The 19110-nt window shown below is 41.7% G+C and overlaps 1 protein-coding gene across 3 annotated transcripts in view; it reads right to left on the bottom strand.

The window, feature by feature from the left end:
• The window catches only part of MAP3K5 (mitogen-activated protein kinase kinase kinase 5), a 690524-nt gene that overhangs the window by 446767 nt on the left and 224647 nt on the right, over positions 1-19110 (bottom strand). For all 3 annotated transcript variants that reach the window (XM_053710886.1, XM_053710887.1, XM_053710888.1), the window contains exons 3-4: positions 13791-13814; positions 11506-11699 (exon numbers count right to left, since the gene is read on the bottom strand). In XM_053710886.1, the coding sequence (XP_053566861.1) occupies positions 11506-11699; positions 13791-13814 (218 nt within the window). The remainder of the gene's footprint in view (positions 1-11505; positions 11700-13790; positions 13815-19110) is intronic.

Raw genomic sequence — 19110 nt, 5'->3', positions numbered from 1 at the left:
GTCTCTTGCCCAAGTCTGGGCGAAGAGAGAAAGTCTGCCCCCTACTAGATCTGGTCCCGGATCGGGGGCTCCTCCTTCATGCTGTCTTAGAGGCAGCCGCAGGTTTTTTGGCCTGCTTCCCCTTGTTCCAAGCCTGGTTAGGTCTCCAGACTGGTTTGGACTGGGCGAGATTTCCCTCTTGTTTTGCATTAGAGGAAACTGAAGCTGCGCCACTCTTGAAGTTTCGAAAGGAACCCAAAATTATTCTGTTTGGTCCTTAACTTATTGGACCTATCCTGAGGAAGGGCGTGACCTTTTCCTCCAGTGATATCAGAAATGATCTCCTTCAGACCAGGCCGGAATAGGGTCTGTCCCTTGAAGGGGATGTTAAGAAGCTTAGACTTTGAAGTAACGTCTGCTGACCAGGACTTAAGCCATAGCGCCCTACGCGCCAAAATGGCAAAACCTGAATTTTTAGCCGTTAGCTTGGCTGAATGAAAAATGGCGTCAGAAATAAAGGAGTTAGCTAACTTAAGACCTTTAATCCTGTCTAGAATATCGTCTAGCGGGGTCTCCACCTGTAGAGCCTCCTCAAGAGACTCAAACCAAAAAGCTGCTGCAGCAGTAACTGGGGCAATGCATGCAAGAGGCTGGAGAATAAAACCTTGATGTATAAAAATTTTCTTAAGGAGACCCTCCAATTTTTTATCCATAGGATCTAGGAAAGCACAACTGTCCTCGACGGGGATAGTTGTACGCTTAGCTAGGGTAGAGACTGCTCCCTCCACCTTGGGGACCGTCTGCCATGAGTCCCGTATGGCGGCATCTATGGGAAACATCTTTTTGAAAGCAGGAGGGGGAGAGAACGGCACACCTGGTCTATCCCATTCCTTAGTAATAATTTCCGAAAACCTCTTAGGGACTGGAAAAACATCAGTGTAAACAGGTACTGCAAAGAATTTGTCCATTTTACACAATTTCTCTGGAACCACAATGGGGTCACAGTCATCCAGAGTCGCTAAAACCTCCCTAAGCAATAAGTGGAGGTGTTCAAGTTTAAATTTAAACACTGTCATTTCAGAATCAGACTGAAATAACGCCTTCCCTGAGTCTGAAAAATCACCCACAGATAGAAGCTCACATGCCTCGGCTTCTGAGCATTGTGAGGGTATATCGGACACAGTCATTAAAGCGTCAGAAAGCTCTGTATTAGTTCTAGCCCCAGAGCTGTCTCGCTTTCCTTGTAGCCCTGGCAGTTTGGAGAATACCTCTGAGAGGGTAGCATTCATAACTGCCGCCATGTCCTGTAAGGTAAAAGAATTAGACGCGCTAGATGTACTTGGCGTCACTTGAGCGTGGGTTATAGGTTCTGACACATGGGGAGAGTTAGATGGCATAATCTCCCTCTTTTCTGTGAGAGAATCCCCTGGAGATAAATTTTTAAGCTCCATAATATGGTCTTTATAGTTTATAGAAATTTCAGTACATTTGGTACACATTCTAAGAGGGGGTTCCACCATGGCTTCCAAACATATTGAACAAGGAGTTTCCTCTATGTCAGACATGTTTAACAGACTAGTAATGAGACAAGCAAGCTTGGAAAACACTTTAATAAATGTGAAACAGTAATTAAACAAAAATGTTACTGTGCCTTTAAGAGAAAAAAACTAGCACTTAAACTGCAAAACAGTGTAAAAATACAGTAAAGTCTTTGAAATTTTTACAGTATGTGTAAGGGACTAAAGCAACATTGCACCCACTTGCAAATGGATGATTAACCCCTTAGGCCCCAAACCGGATTGAAAAACGTTAAAAAACGTTAAAAGTCAATTGAGCACCTTGCCACAGCTCTGCTGAGGCTCCTACCTGCCCCTAAATACGATTTTTTGCAGAAATAACCCCTTTGAAATGGTCCTCAGATGCCAGAGGACTCCTCTAGGGAAGCTGGATGTCTCAGTCTGAATTAAAACTGCGCAGTTAGAGCGCTAAAATAGGCCCCTCCCACCATATACTGGATGTCAGAGGTACCTTAAGAAAGTACTCCTGGGAGTATCTGACTAGCCATGTGGAAACTAGGCCCCAAATAAACACTTATCTCCCTCAGAGAAAAAACGTCCTATTTACGTTTTGTCACTAAGTAATATGAATATTAACATGAATATTACCCTGTTTTGTAAACATGATCCCAGTCGCTGTTAAATCACTGCATCAGGCTTACCTTAAATACACAGGCTCTGTCAGCATTTTCTAGAACTTATTCATCTCTCTAGAAATAAAAATACTGAACATACCTCAAAGCAGGTAAACTGCAGACCGTTCCCCCAACTGAAGTTTTCCCATATTCATCAGTTATGTGTGAGAACAGCAATGGACCTTAGTTACAAACCGCTAAGATCATCAAACCTCCAGGCAGAATTCTTCTTCTAATTTCTGCCTGAGAGTAAAACAGTACAATGCCGGTACCGTTTAAAAATAACAAACTTTTGATTGAAGGTAAAACTACACTAAGTCACCACATATCTCTTGATACTTCCTTTCTTGTCGAGAGTTGCAAGAGAATGACGGGGGTGGCAGTTAGGGGAGGAGCTATATAGAAAGCTCTGCTGTGGGTGTCCTCTTGCAACTTCCTGTTGGGAAGGAGAATATCCCGCAAGTAATGGATGAACCCGTGGACTGGATACACCTTACAAGAGAAATAGCAACCAAAAATAAAACTTTCCAAGATAATAACTTAATATCTATGGAATGCATAGGTTCAAACGGAACCCCTTGAAGAACCTTAAGAACTAAATTCAAACTCCAAGGAGGAGCAATTGGTCTAAACACAGGCATGATTCTAGTCAGAGCCTGACAAAAAGATTGAACATCTGGAACATCTGCCAGACGCTTGTGTAACAAAATAGACAAAGCAGAAATCTGTCCCTTTAAGGAACTTGCTGACAACCCTTTCTCCAATCCTTCTTGAAGAAAAGATAAAATCCTGGGAATCCTAACCCTACTCCATGAGTAGCCCTTGGATTCACACCAATAAAGATATTTACGCCATATCTTATGGTACATTTTTCTAGTAACAGGCTTACGTGCCTGAATCAAGGTATCAATAACCGAATCAGAGAACCCGCGCTTAGATAAAATCAAGCGTTCAATCTCCAAGCAGTCAGCTGCAGAGAAGTTAGATTTGGATGATGGAAGGGTCCCTGAATGAGAAGGTCCTGCCTCAATTGAAGCTTCCACGGTGGCAGACATGACATGTCCACCAGATCGGCATACCATGTCCTGCGAGGCCACGCAGGAGCGATGAGAATCTTTGAAGCCCTCTCCTGTTTGATCCGACCAATCACCCGGGGAAGGAGAGCAAACAGTGTAAACACATAAGCTAGGTTGAACGACCAAGGCACTGCCAAGGCATCTATCAGTTCGGCCTGAGGATCCGTGGACCTGGATCCGTATCTCGGGAGCTTGGCATTCTGACGAGATGCCATAAGATCCAGCTCCGGTCTGCCCCACCTGAGAATCAGGGTGGCAAAGACCTCCGGATGGAGTTCCCATTCCCCCGGATAAAATGTCTGTCTGCTCAAAAAATCCGCTTCCCAGTTGTCCACTCCTGGGATGTAGATTGCTGACAGATAACAAGAGTGAGCCTCCGCCCACCGAATTATCTTGGATACTTCTGTCATCGCTAAGAAACTCCTTGTTCCTCCCTGATGATTGATGTAAGCCACAGTCGTGATGTCGTCCGACTGAAAATGGATGAATTTGTCCGAAGCCAACTGAGGCCAAGCCTGAAGAGCATTGAATATTGCCCTCAACTCCAGAATATTGATTGGAAGTAGAGACTCCGACCAAGTCCACACACCCTGAGCCTTCAGGAAATTCCAGACTGCACCCCATCCTAGTAGACTGGCGCCTGTTGTCACTATCACCCATGAGGGTCTGCGGAAGCACGTCCCTTGGGACAGATGATACTGAGACAACCACCAAAGAAGAGAGTCTCTTGTATCCTGATCCAAGTCTATCTGAGGAGACAAATTTGCATAATCTCCATTCCACTGTCTGAGCATGCTCAGTTGTAGAGGTCTGAGATGAAAACGAGCAAACGGAATGATGTCCATTGCCACCACCATCAATCCAATTACCTCCATGCACTGAGCCACTGATGGCCGAGGATTGGACTGAAGGGCTCGGCATGTATTCAGAATCTTTAACTTTCTGACTACCGTCAAGAAGATTTTCATGGATATAGAGTCTATTAGAGTTCCCAGGAAAGGAACCCTTGTCTGTGGAATTAGTGAACTTTTTTCTAGATTCACCTTCCACCCGTGAGTCCTTAGAAAGGACAGAACCATGTCGGTATGAAACTTTGTCAGTTGATAAGACGATGCCTGGATTAGAATATCGCCCAGATAAGGCGCCACTGCAATGCCCTGTGGTTTGAGAACCGCTAGCAGAGACCCTAAAACCTTCGTGAAGATCCTGGGTGCCGTGGCCAGTCCGAAAGGAAGAGCCACGAACTGAAAATGTTTGTCCTGGAAGGCAAACCTTAGGAACTGGTGATCTTTGTGGATAGGAATATGAAGATATGCATCCTTTAAGTCCACGGTAGTCATATATTGACCCTCCTGGATCAATGGAAGAATTGTCAGAATAGTCTCTATCTTGAAGGATGGAACTCTGAGAAACTTGTTTAGACTCTTGAGATCTAAAATGGGTCGGAATGTTCCCTCCTTTTTGGGAACCACAAAAAGATTTGAGTAAAACCCCTGCCCCTGTTCCTGTATTGGGATGGGACAAATTACTCCCATGGTGGAGATGTCTTCTACACAACGTAAGAACGCCTCTCTTTTCATCTGGTCTATAGACAAGGAATTTTTTAACTCCAACTGATACCCTTGAGACACAATTTCTAGTGTCCAGAGATCCTGAACGTCTCTTATCCAAGCCTGGACAAAGAGAGAAAGTCTGCCCCCTACTAGATCCGGTCCCGGATCGGGGGCCGCCCCTTCATGCTGTCTTGGTAGCAGCGGCAGGTTTCTTGGGTTGTTTACCCTTGTTCCAACCCTGGTTAGGCTTGAGAATTCCCTTCCTATTTAACAGAAGAGGGAATTCCCTTGATGTTTCAAAAGGAACGAAAATTATTCTGTTATTGATTTAGAGGACACATCCGCAGACCAAGATTTTAACCATAAGGCTGTGCACGCTAAAATGGAAAATCCTGAATTCTTAGCCGCCAATTTGGCGATCTGAAAGGCGGCATTCATAATAAAAGAATTAGCCAGCTTAAGGGCCTTAATTTTATCCATTATTTCTTCTAAAGGAATCTCAGTCTTAAGGGACTCTTCTAGAGCGTCAAACCAAAAGGCAGCCGCAGTTGTGACTGTTACAATGCAGGCCGTCTGTTGTAATAGAAACCCTTGATGAATATATAGCTTTTTTAGAAGACCCTCCAACTTTTTATCCATAGGGTCTTTGAAAGCACAACTGTCCTCAATAGGGATAGTCGTACGCTTAGCCAGGGTAGAAATAGCTCCCTCCACCTTAGGGACCGTCTGCCAAGAGTCCCGAACGGTGTCAGCTATAGGGTACATTTTCCTAAAAATAGGGGAAGGGGAGAACGGGATACCCGGTCTCTCCCATTCCCTTGAAATAATTTCCGAAATTCTCTTAGGAACTGGAAACACATCAGAATAAGAGGGGACTTCTAAGTATTTGTCCATCTTACTCAATTTCTCTGGCGGAACCACAATAGAGTCACAGTCGTCCAGAGTCACCAAAACCTCTCGTAGTAAAAGGCGAAGGTGTTCAAGTTTAAATCTAAATGACATGACGTCCGAATCTGTCTGGGGTAATGCACTTCCTGAGTCAGAAAGTTCCCCCTCAGACAGGGCCTCCCTACCCCCCCAATTCAGAACCCTGGGAAGGTATATCGGAGATAGCCATTAAAGCATCAGAAGTTGCAGGGACCACACGGGTTTGTGTCCTGCTGAGTTTGCCTTGTAACACTGGCAACTTAGATAAAACTTCTGCTTAAGGGCCTTAATTTTATCCATTATTTCTTCTAAAGGAATCTCAGTCTTAAGGGACTCTTCTAGAGCGTCAAACCAAAAGGCAGCCGCAGTTGTGACTGTTACAATGCAGGCCGTCTGTTGTAATAGAAACCCTTGATGAATATATAGCTTTTTTAGAAGACCCTCCAACTTTTTATCCATAGGGTCTTTGAAAGCACAACTGTCCTCAATAGGGATAGTCGTACGCTTAGCCAGGGTAGAAATAGCTCCCTCCACCTTAGGGACCGTCTGCCAAGAGTCCCGAACGGTGTCAGCTATAGGGTACATTTTCCTAAAAATAGGGGAAGGGGAGAACGGGATACCCGGTCTCTCCCATTCCCTTGAAATAATTTCCGAAATTCTCTTAGGAACTGGAAACACATCAGAATAAGAGGGGACTTCTAAGTATTTGTCCATCTTACTCAATTTCTCTGGCGGAACCACAATAGAGTCACAGTCGTCCAGAGTCACCAAAACCTCTCGTAGTAAAAGGCGAAGGTGTTCAAGTTTAAATCTAAATGACATGACGTCCGAATCTGTCTGGGGTAATGCACTTCCTGAGTCAGAAAGTTCCCCCTCAGACAGGGCCTCCCTACCCCCCCAATTCAGAACCCTGGGAAGGTATATCGGAGATAGCCATTAAAGCATCAGAAGTTGCAGGGACCACACGGGTTTGTGTCCTGCTGAGTTTGCCTTGTAACACTGGCAACTTAGATAAAACTTCTGTAAGAGTGGATGACATAACTGCAGCCATATCCTGCAGAGTAAATGAAGTAGACACCGTTGAAGAACATGGCGTCACCTGGGCGGGCGTTAAAGGCTGCAACGCTTTGGGAGAAATATGCTACATACCCTGAATCTCACCAGTCTGAGGACATTCATTAGATATGTCTTTATTAAAGAAAAACTGTTCTTTACACTGTAAAGCCCTCTCAATACATGGGGGACAAAGCGTAACTGGGGGTTCCACAATGGCATCTAAACACATAGGGCATGTACTTTGTTCAAGGTCATCCATGATAACCTAAACAAAAAGCAATCTTGGTCCAAATCACTGTTAAAATATTTAACGTTACTGTAGCTTTAAGGAAAAAAGCAATCTGAATTAAACCTTGATATATGAGGCAGAGAGCCAATTTCACATTGCCCAAAGGCCTTAGAAATAATACACAGGTATACTCTTCTCAGACACCTCGCTGCAGCTCTGCTGCGGCTCCTACCTGCCTCCTCGTAACTAAACTGAACTCCGCAAGCACGGCGCACCTAAAGTCGCTTGTAAAATAACACCACAAGCAGACTTAGGAGCCGTGAGAAGCTGTCAACCGGGACTGAAATAGAAACTGCGCTGTCTCAAAGCCCGCGAAACACTAAGTCCCGCCCTTCGTGGGCGTAAACAATCAATCACAACAGAATACAGCCATGTACCGGAGCCTAATAAAAAAACATATTCCCTCCGGAACTGGCCCCAGCGTCAGCCAGCCCGTTCTAGTGCCACCCCACACAGTATTTCCCAGCACTTCAAGGCCCAACAATAAAACACCAATGTGTCCGGTTATAGTACATCCCCACACAATATTTCCCAGAGCTTCTAGGCCAATAAAACAATGCCAGAGTGTCTGGATAACTAAACTATGTCGGTTTTGTACCCATATCCCAGCGCTTCTAGGCTATTAAACTGCCAGAATGTCTGGATATTACACTGTCTGTTAAAGGGAAGCCCCGTTCTAGCCCCCAATATAATAGTGCAAGTACAGTTAATCTGAGATATGCTGCAGCGTCCCAGAATAAAAAACTGCACTTACCTTCATGCTGAGGAACAGCATGACAATTTCACAGTGTCAAGAGGTCCACTCTTCCTCCTGAGGTCCTGTGAAAAACAGAAGGGTCCTAGTTACAACCTCTAAGACCATACACAGAAATGCAGCATAGTCAAGGGAGGCGCAGTGGAGACAAAAATCCACCAGTTCCCATAGCCTAAAAGAGCTGTCCATAAGATGCTCTGTAATAAAATAATACACTTTGGCACCATTTAAAAATAAAAAACTCTTGATTGAAGAATCTAAACTAACACCTCACTTTACCTCTCTCCTATCACTAACGCAGGCAAAGAGAATGACTGGGTTGGGGGGGGGGGAGGGAGGAGCTATTTATGCAGCTCTGCTGTGGAGCTCTTTGCCTCCTCCTGCTGACCAGGAGGCGATGTCCCATAAGTAAGGATGAAATCCGTGGACTCGTCATATCTTGTAAAAGAAATGTTTTTTTTTTCTTGACTTACAATTTATCTGAGATGAGGTTCAACATGGCCTACAGATTTACGGGTGGAGACCTACACAGGATATGAGGGTGACTTAGGAAAATTGGTATTTTTTTTTTTTTTTGTGGAACCTTATAGGCACGGTCGACATGGTCTCACCTCTGCCCGCTACATTTATGTTTGTCCTTTAGATCGGTAATTCAGCTAAATGGTCAACATATAAAGATAAGGTTGAGGGATATAATATGATGAGAAGATATAGACATTTATTGTTCTTTTGAATCAGAAAATGCGGCAACGTTTTTGTTTAGGTGTTTGTTATAGTGTTATTTGCTTTTTGGTGATACTGTTGGTCACCAAGCAATGGTATTTGTTCTCACAGTGACTGGGAATCCATGGTCTTCAGGTGGGTTCATTCTGAACATTCTGGCTTCACTGTCTTGGTAGCCTGTTGACTTACCACTTTATAAGAGGATGGATCGCAGTTTCATGGAAACTGTTTGTTTTGTTGTAACAGAAAGGTTATCTAATTGTACTAAAGCTAATATAATGATAATAATGATAATAAAAAGAATAAATACAAAAAAAATAAAAAAATACTGGCGTGCTAGTAAAATAATGTCTGGGTGGCAACCCTAGTTTTGTAAGGTCACATGACTATCCTTAATGACCTATGCCGTACCCTTTATAGTGCTGATCGTTTACGCCTTAAGGACCAGTCATGGGCCTCTTTCTGCCGCAATCTCCCTTACAGTGGCAAGATTGTGCTACTTCTGCGAGCACCACACAAGTGGGGCAGTGCAGAAATAGCCATGCAGAGAAACCAATGCGGAGAGAGACACTCTGTGTCCCTCTCTACCTAGGGTAACGGTGGTGCAGATCGTTGGTGGTGTGGGAGAATCAGGAGGGAGGCGGGTGGGTGGCCCATCGTTGGAAGGGGTGGAAGGGTGAGGGAGGGTGCGGGAACGATACACTGCAGAAAATTATTTCCACAGAGAGCAGGGAAAAATAAAAAAAAAACCCAGATAAAAATGTATATAAACTGGTTACTAGGGGGATGGGTTAGAGAGCTGTTTGAGAGGGATAAGGGAGTCCTACTCTACAGAGAGAAAAAAAACACACACACACTAAAACTTAACATTTGCAGATTATCTGCCAGTACCTAAGATGGTGGTGAATAGTGGGGGGTGAGGGAGGGAAGAGATCTGTTTAGGAGGGATCAGGGTTTGGGAGGTATCAGGTGGGAGGGTAATCTCTACACTACAGGTAAACTTAAAGGGATAGGAAAGTCAAAAACTTGCATGATTCAGATAGAGCATGTACTTTTAAGACACTTTTAAATTCACTTCTATTTTCAAATGTGCTTCGTATTCTTGGTATCCCGTGTTGAAAAAGAGTACACACATATCCTACAATAGTGGGAGCTAGCTGCTGATTGGTGCCTGCGCACATTTGTCTCTTGTAATTGGCTAACTAGATGTGTTCATCAAGCTGCCAGTAGTGCAATGCTATTCCTTTAGCAAAGGATGGAACAAATTTGATAATAGAAGTAAATTTTAAGGTGGTCTTTAAAGTACATGGTCTATCTGAATCATGCAAGTTTAATTTTGAATTTCCTATCCCTTTAAAGTTGTTTAAAATTATATGTTCTATCCAAATCATAAAAGAAAATTTGGGGGGGATTCCTGTACCTTTAACCTTACAAGCTGTCTGATTAATCCCTTCACTAAATTTCAGAAATGTGGTGCGCAGCTGCAATTAGCGGCCTTCTAATTACCAAAAAGCAATGGCAAAGGCAAATATGTCTGCTATTTCTGAACAAAGGGGATCCCAGAGAAGCTTTAACAACCATTTGTGTTATGACTGCATCTGTGGTATGTAAATAATTTCATTGAGAACCACAAAGTTTGTGAAAAAGTTAACAATTTTTTTTTAATTTGAGCGCATTTGGCAGCAAAATGGTGGCATGAAATATACCATAATGGGCCTAGATCAATACCCTTAGTTTAGGCTCTATTTCTGTTTTAATGGAGTGATGGCAAAAATGCTAAAAATTCTTCAGTCTTTTGGGCAAGTTTTTGTCTGAAATGCCCGGTCCTTAAGGGGTTAAAGGGACATTCTAATATAAAAATTCCATGTTCATATTTTGCATTAATGAGTCTATATTACAACACAAAGGTAAATTGCAGCTCCCAAGCGGAACATGAACCGTCAGCCAACAAGAAGCTGCCGTTTGGCAACCCTACAAATCACCAGCTATACAAGTTACCTATGTGTTCAATCTAGTGTTACCAACCAGCTGCGCCGTATGCCCTAAGTTACTGACAGCACGCTCCCAAGCTGGTAACTTGAAGCCGACTCAGCTTTTCTGTTTTAGACAGTGAATCGCTGCAGTAAAGCTGATTCACTGTTTCGGCTGTGCAAATAGCGTAGCTAACTGTGCTTGCGCAGTTGAACGTCACGGCTGAGTAGGCTTCAAGTTACCAGCACGGGAGTGTGCTGTCAGTAACTTACATAGGGTGTTTGGTGGCGCAGTTCCTATTGGCTGAAAGAGCTGCCTGTCAGATTGAAGATAAAGAAATTGTGTGACAGAGGCTACATTGAAGCAGGTAACGGAGCCTCACAAAAAGGTGGTTTTATACAAGATTAATTTTGTTTTGGACAAAAATAAGCACACCAATATGCTAATAATTATATGTGCTTTCAAAATATTAGTTACTTAGGTAAATTTACCATCACTTTAAAAGGGACAGTAAAGACAAAATTAAAGTTCATGATTTAGATAGAGCATGCAATTTTAAACAACGTTCCAATTTACTTCTATTATCTAATTTGCCTTGTTCTTTTGGTATCATTTGTTTAAATGTATACCTATGTTGGCTCAGGAACAGCAATGCACTACTGGGAGCTAGCTGCTGATTGGTGAATGCACATATATGCCTCTTGTCATTGTCTCACCTGATGTATTCAGCTAGCTCCCGGTAATGCATTGATTCTCCTTCAACAAAGGATACCAAGAGAATGAGGCAAATTTGTTCATAGAAGCAAGTGAGTTTCATATCCCAGAAGTTTAAAATAAAGATACTTTCCAATTTGGTAACAGTGTCCCTCTATGGCCAATATATAAATAGATTTGATCAAATGTGTTTCTCAGTGTGAATACTTCAGAAACAGATTTACATAACAAAACCAGAAAATCATTTCTATTATACTATATAATGACCTTACCAAGAACTGGCTTGCGCCAATTTCAGGATCTTGACAAAGCGATCAACTAATGGCAAACAAATGGGCCCGAGAAGCAACTCGAAGTTCGGCTGCATTAATTCAGTCAGTCCTTTCATAAAACTGCTTTCGCAGGAAAACACCTTATTATGTGGTGTGATCATATAAGGAACAAATGTATAGTTGGCAGTGCACATCTGTAAAAACACATGGGAAAAAGTACATTTTAAAAGATTGTACAGTTAGTACACACACTTTTATTTAAAGGGACATTAAAGTCATTTCTATGTGTAATTCAGCACTGCTCTGCAAAATATATTTGTTTCATACTGTCCTTTTTTTAAGCAACATTTGAATTGGTTTGCAGCCCAGAAACAAACACCTTAAAAAACCTCTAGAGTGTGTTTATCATATCACCTTTATTGTTACTTATTAGAGACAGATACAAGGGTGCTCCTGCACTGATCAAGCAATCGTGTAAAATGTTACAGGATCAAAATTCCAAAGACTATAGGATCTACTATAGCCTGTCTCTGATAGGAAAAGTGGGAAAAATAAATAGTGCAAGTACATTACAAATTATTTTTCCCCCTTTTTTTCCCCTGCGCATAATTAAAGGGACAGGAAACCCCAAAATTTACTTCCATGATTTGGATAGAACATATAATTTTAAATAACTTTCCAATTTGCTTTGTTTATCAAATTTGCTTCATTATCTTGTTATCCTTTGCTGAAGAACCAGCATTGCACTACTGGCAACTAGCGGAATTACATCTAGTTAGCCAATCCCAAGAGACAAATGTGTGCAGGCACCAATCAGCAGCTAGCTCCCACTAGTCTAGGATATTTGCGTATTCTTTTTCAACAAGAGATACCAAGAGAACGAAGCACATTTCAAAATAGAAGTGAATTTAAAAGTGTCTTAAAATCACATGCTCTATCTGAATAATGCAAGGTTCATTTTGACTTTCCTATCCCTTTAACCGTTAGTAGAGAATTATATTTTGCTTATAATGTCTATTTAAGCTGTGCAGTTTATGTGGTATGAAATTAAATTGGAAATGTAAACTGGGTAATGTCTAACATTGCTGCACTAGGTATAACACGCAGCTGTTTGACAGCAACAGTAAAACAGTAGCTATGGGAGAAGCAGCCAACATCTGTGTTTACAGAACAAGCTCATTAGGAACGTGCCTGCTTTACTACCACTACACAAACTATTTTCTTGCTATGTTCTCAGGATTCTACTGAAATGTGCTAACAACATGAACAGTTGGGTACAAAAGGGCAATGCAGAGAAGAATTCACCAGTGCTGAAGAGAACGACAATGTACAAAGCAAATAATGAATGACTGGCCATAAACAAACATTTCTTCTTTTTGTGCATAATCACAAGTTGTACTTTGTATTCAAAAACAATGGTTAAAGTGTTAGTCACTTCTGATCCAGGGTTGTCTGCCACAGTCTGTGCTATTGATCAAATGTTCAAACTTTAGTAAAACTTACTGGATTCTAAAATAGTGTTTTGGGTACAATAAAAAAAAAATACTGAACAATAAAATCCAGCACTACAGAAGCAAAATGTTTCATGCAGGAGTAGTACAATGTATAAAACACTACCTTATACAGAATCATTTTCTCATAATTATTTTATAAAACAAAGACAAGCTAATAAATCAGAAGTACTAATAATATGCTTAGATTTGTAAATCATCAGCAAACGTTTGCGCTCCACTTTTAATCTGGCCCTTAAATTAAAGGAACATGAAACCCAAAAATTTTCTTTCATGATTCAGATAGAGAATACAATTTTAAACAACTTTCCAATTTACTTCTATTATTTAATTTGCTTCCTTTTCGTCTCACCCTTAGTTAAACGGTTTATCTAGGAAAGTTCAGGTGCAGCAAAGAACCTAGGTTCTAGCTGCTGATTGGTTGCTGCATATATATATATACTGATTGTCATTGGCTCACCTATGTGTTCAGTCAGCAACCAGTAGTGCATTGCTACTCATTCAACAAAGCATACCATGAGAATGAAGAAAAATTGTTAAAATTGCATGCTATATCTGAATCATGAAAGAAAAATGTAGGTTTCATGTACATTTAATATATTATAAACACATATTAAAAGATTTTCTAATGACAATGAGACTTTATTGTTATGCTAGTCTCTTATTCAAGAATTTGAGCTACAAAATTACTTAGTGAAAAAGAAAATCAGAAGCAATATCAAAAGCACAACAAAGCACATTTATATTCCATGTACGGAACTAAAGCATACTTACATTATTCTTTTGGCAAATGATTTCCTAAAGGAAAAAAAAAGATAACATTTAAAATGTATACTTTAAAATATTCCTTCACACAGTTATTTTTACAGCTGAAATTTTTAAGATAAAAAGGCCGATTTATTATGCCCCGAATGCTGCTATATGCAGCTGTTTCTGTGCGAGCCTTCAGGGTCGCCGGAAACATAAGTTAAGAAGCAGCGGTCTTAAGACCGCTGCTCCTTAACTCATCCGCCACCTATGAGGCGGCGGACAGCAATACGCATACGATCAGTTGATTGACACCCCCTGCTAGCAAAATGCAGGGGGCGGCATTGCACAAGCATTTCACAAGGAATGCTCGTGTAATGATAAATCATGTCCGTCAGACACATGATAAATCGGCCCCAAAGGTTTAATGTTATCAAATATTCCGCAGCCAGAAGGTGAAAACATTGGCACTCTGACAAACTGATTTGATTAGCAATGTTTAAGAAATCTAAAATTATAATTGATTATCACTGTTTGAAATCCATAACTACAATTTATTCTATAGATATTACATCATACGTTGTAAAGTTATTGCATGAAAAACAATCAAGTTATTACACAAGAACAATCCTAAAACGCTTGTTTGTAAAGGGACATTAAACTGTTTGAGATTGTAATATAAAATGTTTAATTATGTGTAGTAAATTAACTCTGTAATACACTTTTATTATTTATTTTGTCCCCTTTAATCTAAAATGGTAGGCTTTGTCATATAACTCTGAGTTCTAATAAGGTAATAGGCACCACCATGTTTGAACCTAGACCTAGGACAATTAGTAACAGATATAAAATAGACAATAAAAGAGAGTCAGTAAGGCTGTGTGTAAACTATGTTAGATAACTATAATCCTATTTTCCACATAGCTTTATTTGCACATTCTCTTGCATGGTTTATATCTTATCCTAATTGTCCTCAGCAGAAAACATGGAAAAAGGGGGAAACCTGGGTTCAAACATGGCAGCGCCAATTAAAGTGATGGTAAATCCTAGCGTTTGTGAAACACTAGGATTTACCAGTACAACAAATAAAGGGTACTTTCAGTCATGAAGTATAAAATACTTCATGCTGAAAGTTCCTTTATTGGTCTGCAGTGTTCACAGCACTGAGCGCCTCAGGCCGACCGCAGCAAAACGCTATTTTGTCAATGAGGTGACGTTTCCACCTCTTAGCCAATAGCCGTGCGGTCCAGCTGGCATTATGCCGGATAGCTAGCACGCTATTGGCTAAGTTCACCTTACTACAAAATAGTGTTCTGCCGTGGGGGGTGAACGCTGCAGACAAATAAAGGAACTTTTAGCATGAAGTATTTTTGCACTGTTAAATCCTAGCATTTCAAAAACATTAGGATTTACTATCACTTTAATTTACAGAAAATAAACCTTTACACATGTATCTTCAATATTTAAAACACAAATATTATTTTATATACATTTACATACTATTCTCTGGCTAATAGCTAACTCAGTATTTAGCTCAGTTTTTATTTTGCTTCTTAAACTCAAGAAACTTTGAAATTAATTAGGAAATGACTCATTTCAAATGGTCCTTTATTTAAAAACTTAATTTATGCTTACCTGATCATTTTCTTTTCTTCTGTACGGGGAGAGTCCACAGCTGCATTCATTACTTTTGGGAATACAGAACCTGGCCACCAGGAGGAGGCAAAGACACCCCAGCCAAAGGCTTAAATATCTCCCCCAATTCCCTCATCCCCCAGTCATTCTGCCAAGGGAACAAGGAACAGTAGGAGAAATATCAGGGTGAAAAAAGGTGCCAGAAGAACGGTTAAAAAAAATGAAGGTCGCCCACAGTAAAAAAAAACGGGCTCCCCGTACAGAAGAAAATAAAATGATCAGGATAATTTAAGTTTTTCTTCTTAAAACAGGGAGAGTCCACAGCTGCATTCATTACTTTTGGGAAATCAATACCCAAGCTTATAGAGGACACTGAATGCAAACGGGTGGGAACGAAAAGGCAGCCAATTCTGATGGCACCACAGCCTGACACAACCCGGATTCTTGATCAAAAAACTACTTCAACAGAAGCAGGAAGAACAAAAAGAAGGAAAGAGGACAAGGTAACTGCCCATCAATTATAACCATAACGATCCCAGTTAGAGACCACTCTAAATTCTGGACTCCACTGAGCACAAAAACCTCTGAGGAGACAAAAGTCCCACTCTCTAGAAGCACACAAATAAAAAAACTTGCCATGAACAATGGCAAGGGAAACAACAAACAAACTCCCACACCACATTCTCCCTAATTGAAAGAAGGGAAGAATCAGATAAGAAGGTCCAGAAACAATCCCGAAGATTCAAGGACAAAACAGAGAGAGAATCCCTTAGCATAACTCGAAAAAGAGCGGCTACCAGGCTGCAAGAGGACAAAGTACCGTAGAAAATACTCTACCGACGGAGGAGAGCAAAGAAAGGAAAAAATCCAGATCACCTACATGGATTCATAAGGAACCAAAAAAGCCTTAACCGGAACCGAAGTCCCAGAAGGACAAAAGGTAGAACAAGACTACCTTACTATAGACAGCTAACAGGCACAGAGAAACTGAACACCCGTAGGTCAGAAAAAAAAGACCCCGGGAGCAGAACAGGAACGGAAAAGTAACATCAGTTTACGCCACAAACGAAAGCCGCAGGCTTCCATCAGATAGACAGTCAGACTAAACGTCAAACCATAGTAATTAGCCAACCGAGAAGCTAGCCCTGGACAGATCCAAGACTATTAAAATCTTGAAAACAGAGTAACCAAAAATGCCAAGTCAAAGACAAGGACTAGGTTAAAAAAACGGACACCAAAAACCAGGTGCCGGATCAAGACTAAAAATCTTGCGGAACAATTACAAAGTTACCTGGAAAAAAAATTTGCACCAAAGTTGATGCATGCTATACCCCCATGGGGCCTTGAACTCTGATCTCTCATGAAGTATCCCAGTGACTGTCCACTCAGCCCCAAAAGGCCTCTAAGATAACACCCACAAAGTCCGAAGACAAAGGAAGGACCCAAAAGAGATCAGAACTCCATGATTGAGAGAATATAACAGTCTCTAAAGATCCAGTCTGGATAAACCCTCAGAAAACCTACAGTTCAAGGAATTAACGAATGAACGATCATCTTAAAACTCCTATCGGTTGACGGCAAGAGAGACTGCATAACAATCCCCCAGATCCCCAAGTATATACTGTAAGGATACTGTAAGGATGAAAACCGCCCCTAAGAACCTAGCCTCCGCAACCAGATGACCGAAAGTCCTACCCCAAAAAGGCAAGGGGAAGCGAAAAGCATAGCAATGCTCAAAAAAGATGAAAGAAACACTAGCAAAAGAGATCTGAAAATCGGACAATCCAATCCACAAGAAGTACCAATAGGGGGGAATAATCGCCCCCTACACCAGGTACTGGAGATCTCCCTGCAGTCATCTGATCCTCCCCCCTCGGAAGGGAGGACTATAGCTCTTGTACAAGGACCCCCGGAACTACAAACATACTGCCATAGCAGAATTCGTAATCCCCACAAACCACGCAAGTTTCGCAGGGACAAAACACTTAGTATCGAGTACGACCAACATCGGACGCCCCACCAAGATGAAATAATGTAGGACCAGCCTGATATCTAGGATAGATGGGCCTATAACTTGCAGAAACAGGAAAAACTACCTTGTAACAAGAGGTAAGCAAACTGAGTACCCAAACAGGCCTGTTGTCAAGGATACAAAATGTCTAATATAATCTCAAAAGAACAGAGAGAACTAGTACCCAACCAAGACCAGCCTGCTGACCAGGGTACAACCGAAATGTTCAAGGGCTAACTGAAAGTTCTAAACGCTAACTGGGCTAGACTAAACAAACAGACACAACGACAGACAAATAAGCTCTGAGGCTTAAACATTGTCTTAAAATTAACTTTTCTTTTTTGTGTTTGACTTCCGCCGGAAGCAACAACAATCGCGACCATATATTCGCTAGTATCAAAGTCCCAGAAAAGAAAAGAGATTCAGAAAAGGAAAAGTCTATAACAGTCTCGACCTCCGGGAAAAAAAGAAACACATCCTAACTGGATTAAAATAAAGTAGGCAGCACACGCAGGTGAACGCCAAAAAGGAAAGAAACACTAACAGGGCCAGCCTGTCAGAGACCTGATTCCTCAAGAGCTCAGAACTAGGATTAGATCCAAAAAAAGACAATCAGGAGTAGGATTCACATCCCTCCACTCGTCTAGCACCGTTCGTCATCAGAATCAGAAGACTGGGGATCCGGAGGCCAATAAAGACTGAATTCCTCCAACATCTCCAAAACCCGCCTCAGTAGTACAGGCAGGCGCGTCAGTATGACTCTAAAGGCAAAATCCATCTCCGACAGGGCATTTGAAAGCCCGACCCTGACGGTAGTACCCCTGAAGCCTCAGAGGGAACCGCTCCCCCAGAGTAAAAACCCAGCTTGCGCCCCATGTGAAGAGGACATGGATAAGCTCTACACTGGCCCTCAGGAAGCTGTAAATGCTCCAACGCCAAGAATATGGCCATGCGCAACCGAGCCGCAACCTCTGGTGGAAAGAAACCTCCTTCCAGAGAAGGGGTAACGGTATTTGGGACAACTGCCTGTGTAGGAACAGAAAATTCCAGGGAACGCACCTCACGGGACACAGAATCATCAGAGGCGGATGGCTCAGGGGTCTCTAATCTCTCCCCAGAGGAAGAAAAGAGCACTCTATTACGGCATACGGAACAAAATTTATTGGGCTGGATTACCCGGGCCTCCATACAATCTAAGCAGGAAACCGAATCTGAATCCGAGAAATCCTCCTCAGAAAAATCTGAATCCTCCATAACTTCACCGGACAAAATTTGTACAAAAATAACTGGCACCTCACACCCCCAATGGCTGGGGCACTCACCACCTCCTATGACCCAAACAAGTAGAGAAAAGACCCTCTCCACCGACCCTCGGTCACGAATATGGAAATGGAGAACAAAAAACGTGACCACACCCGGTCACGAGGGTGCAACCTACAGGTCAAGGAAAAGCGCGCCAGTCCCATCAAGAAACTGCGTAGCTCGAAAAAAAAACTATACGTTCCATAAAAGCCATAAAAGAGCTCACTACACATAAGCAGACAGAATCACATAACAAATATGATTAAAGTCCCCCACTGTTCAATAACACACCCCTCAGGAGATATAAACCCTTGATTCCATAAAGATAAAGGAGTCCCACTGAGACCCTGTGTTCTATCATTACATTATATTCCCATAGTGAAAGGAAAATGAAACGAT

This window comes from Bombina bombina, chromosome 4, assembly GCF_027579735.1.
Source record: "Bombina bombina isolate aBomBom1 chromosome 4, aBomBom1.pri, whole genome shotgun sequence".
NCBI classification, from domain to species: Eukaryota; Metazoa; Chordata; class Amphibia; order Anura; family Bombinatoridae; genus Bombina; species Bombina bombina.
Note: the sequence above shows the minus strand (reverse complement) of the source record. Positions and strands in the feature narration are given on the sequence as shown.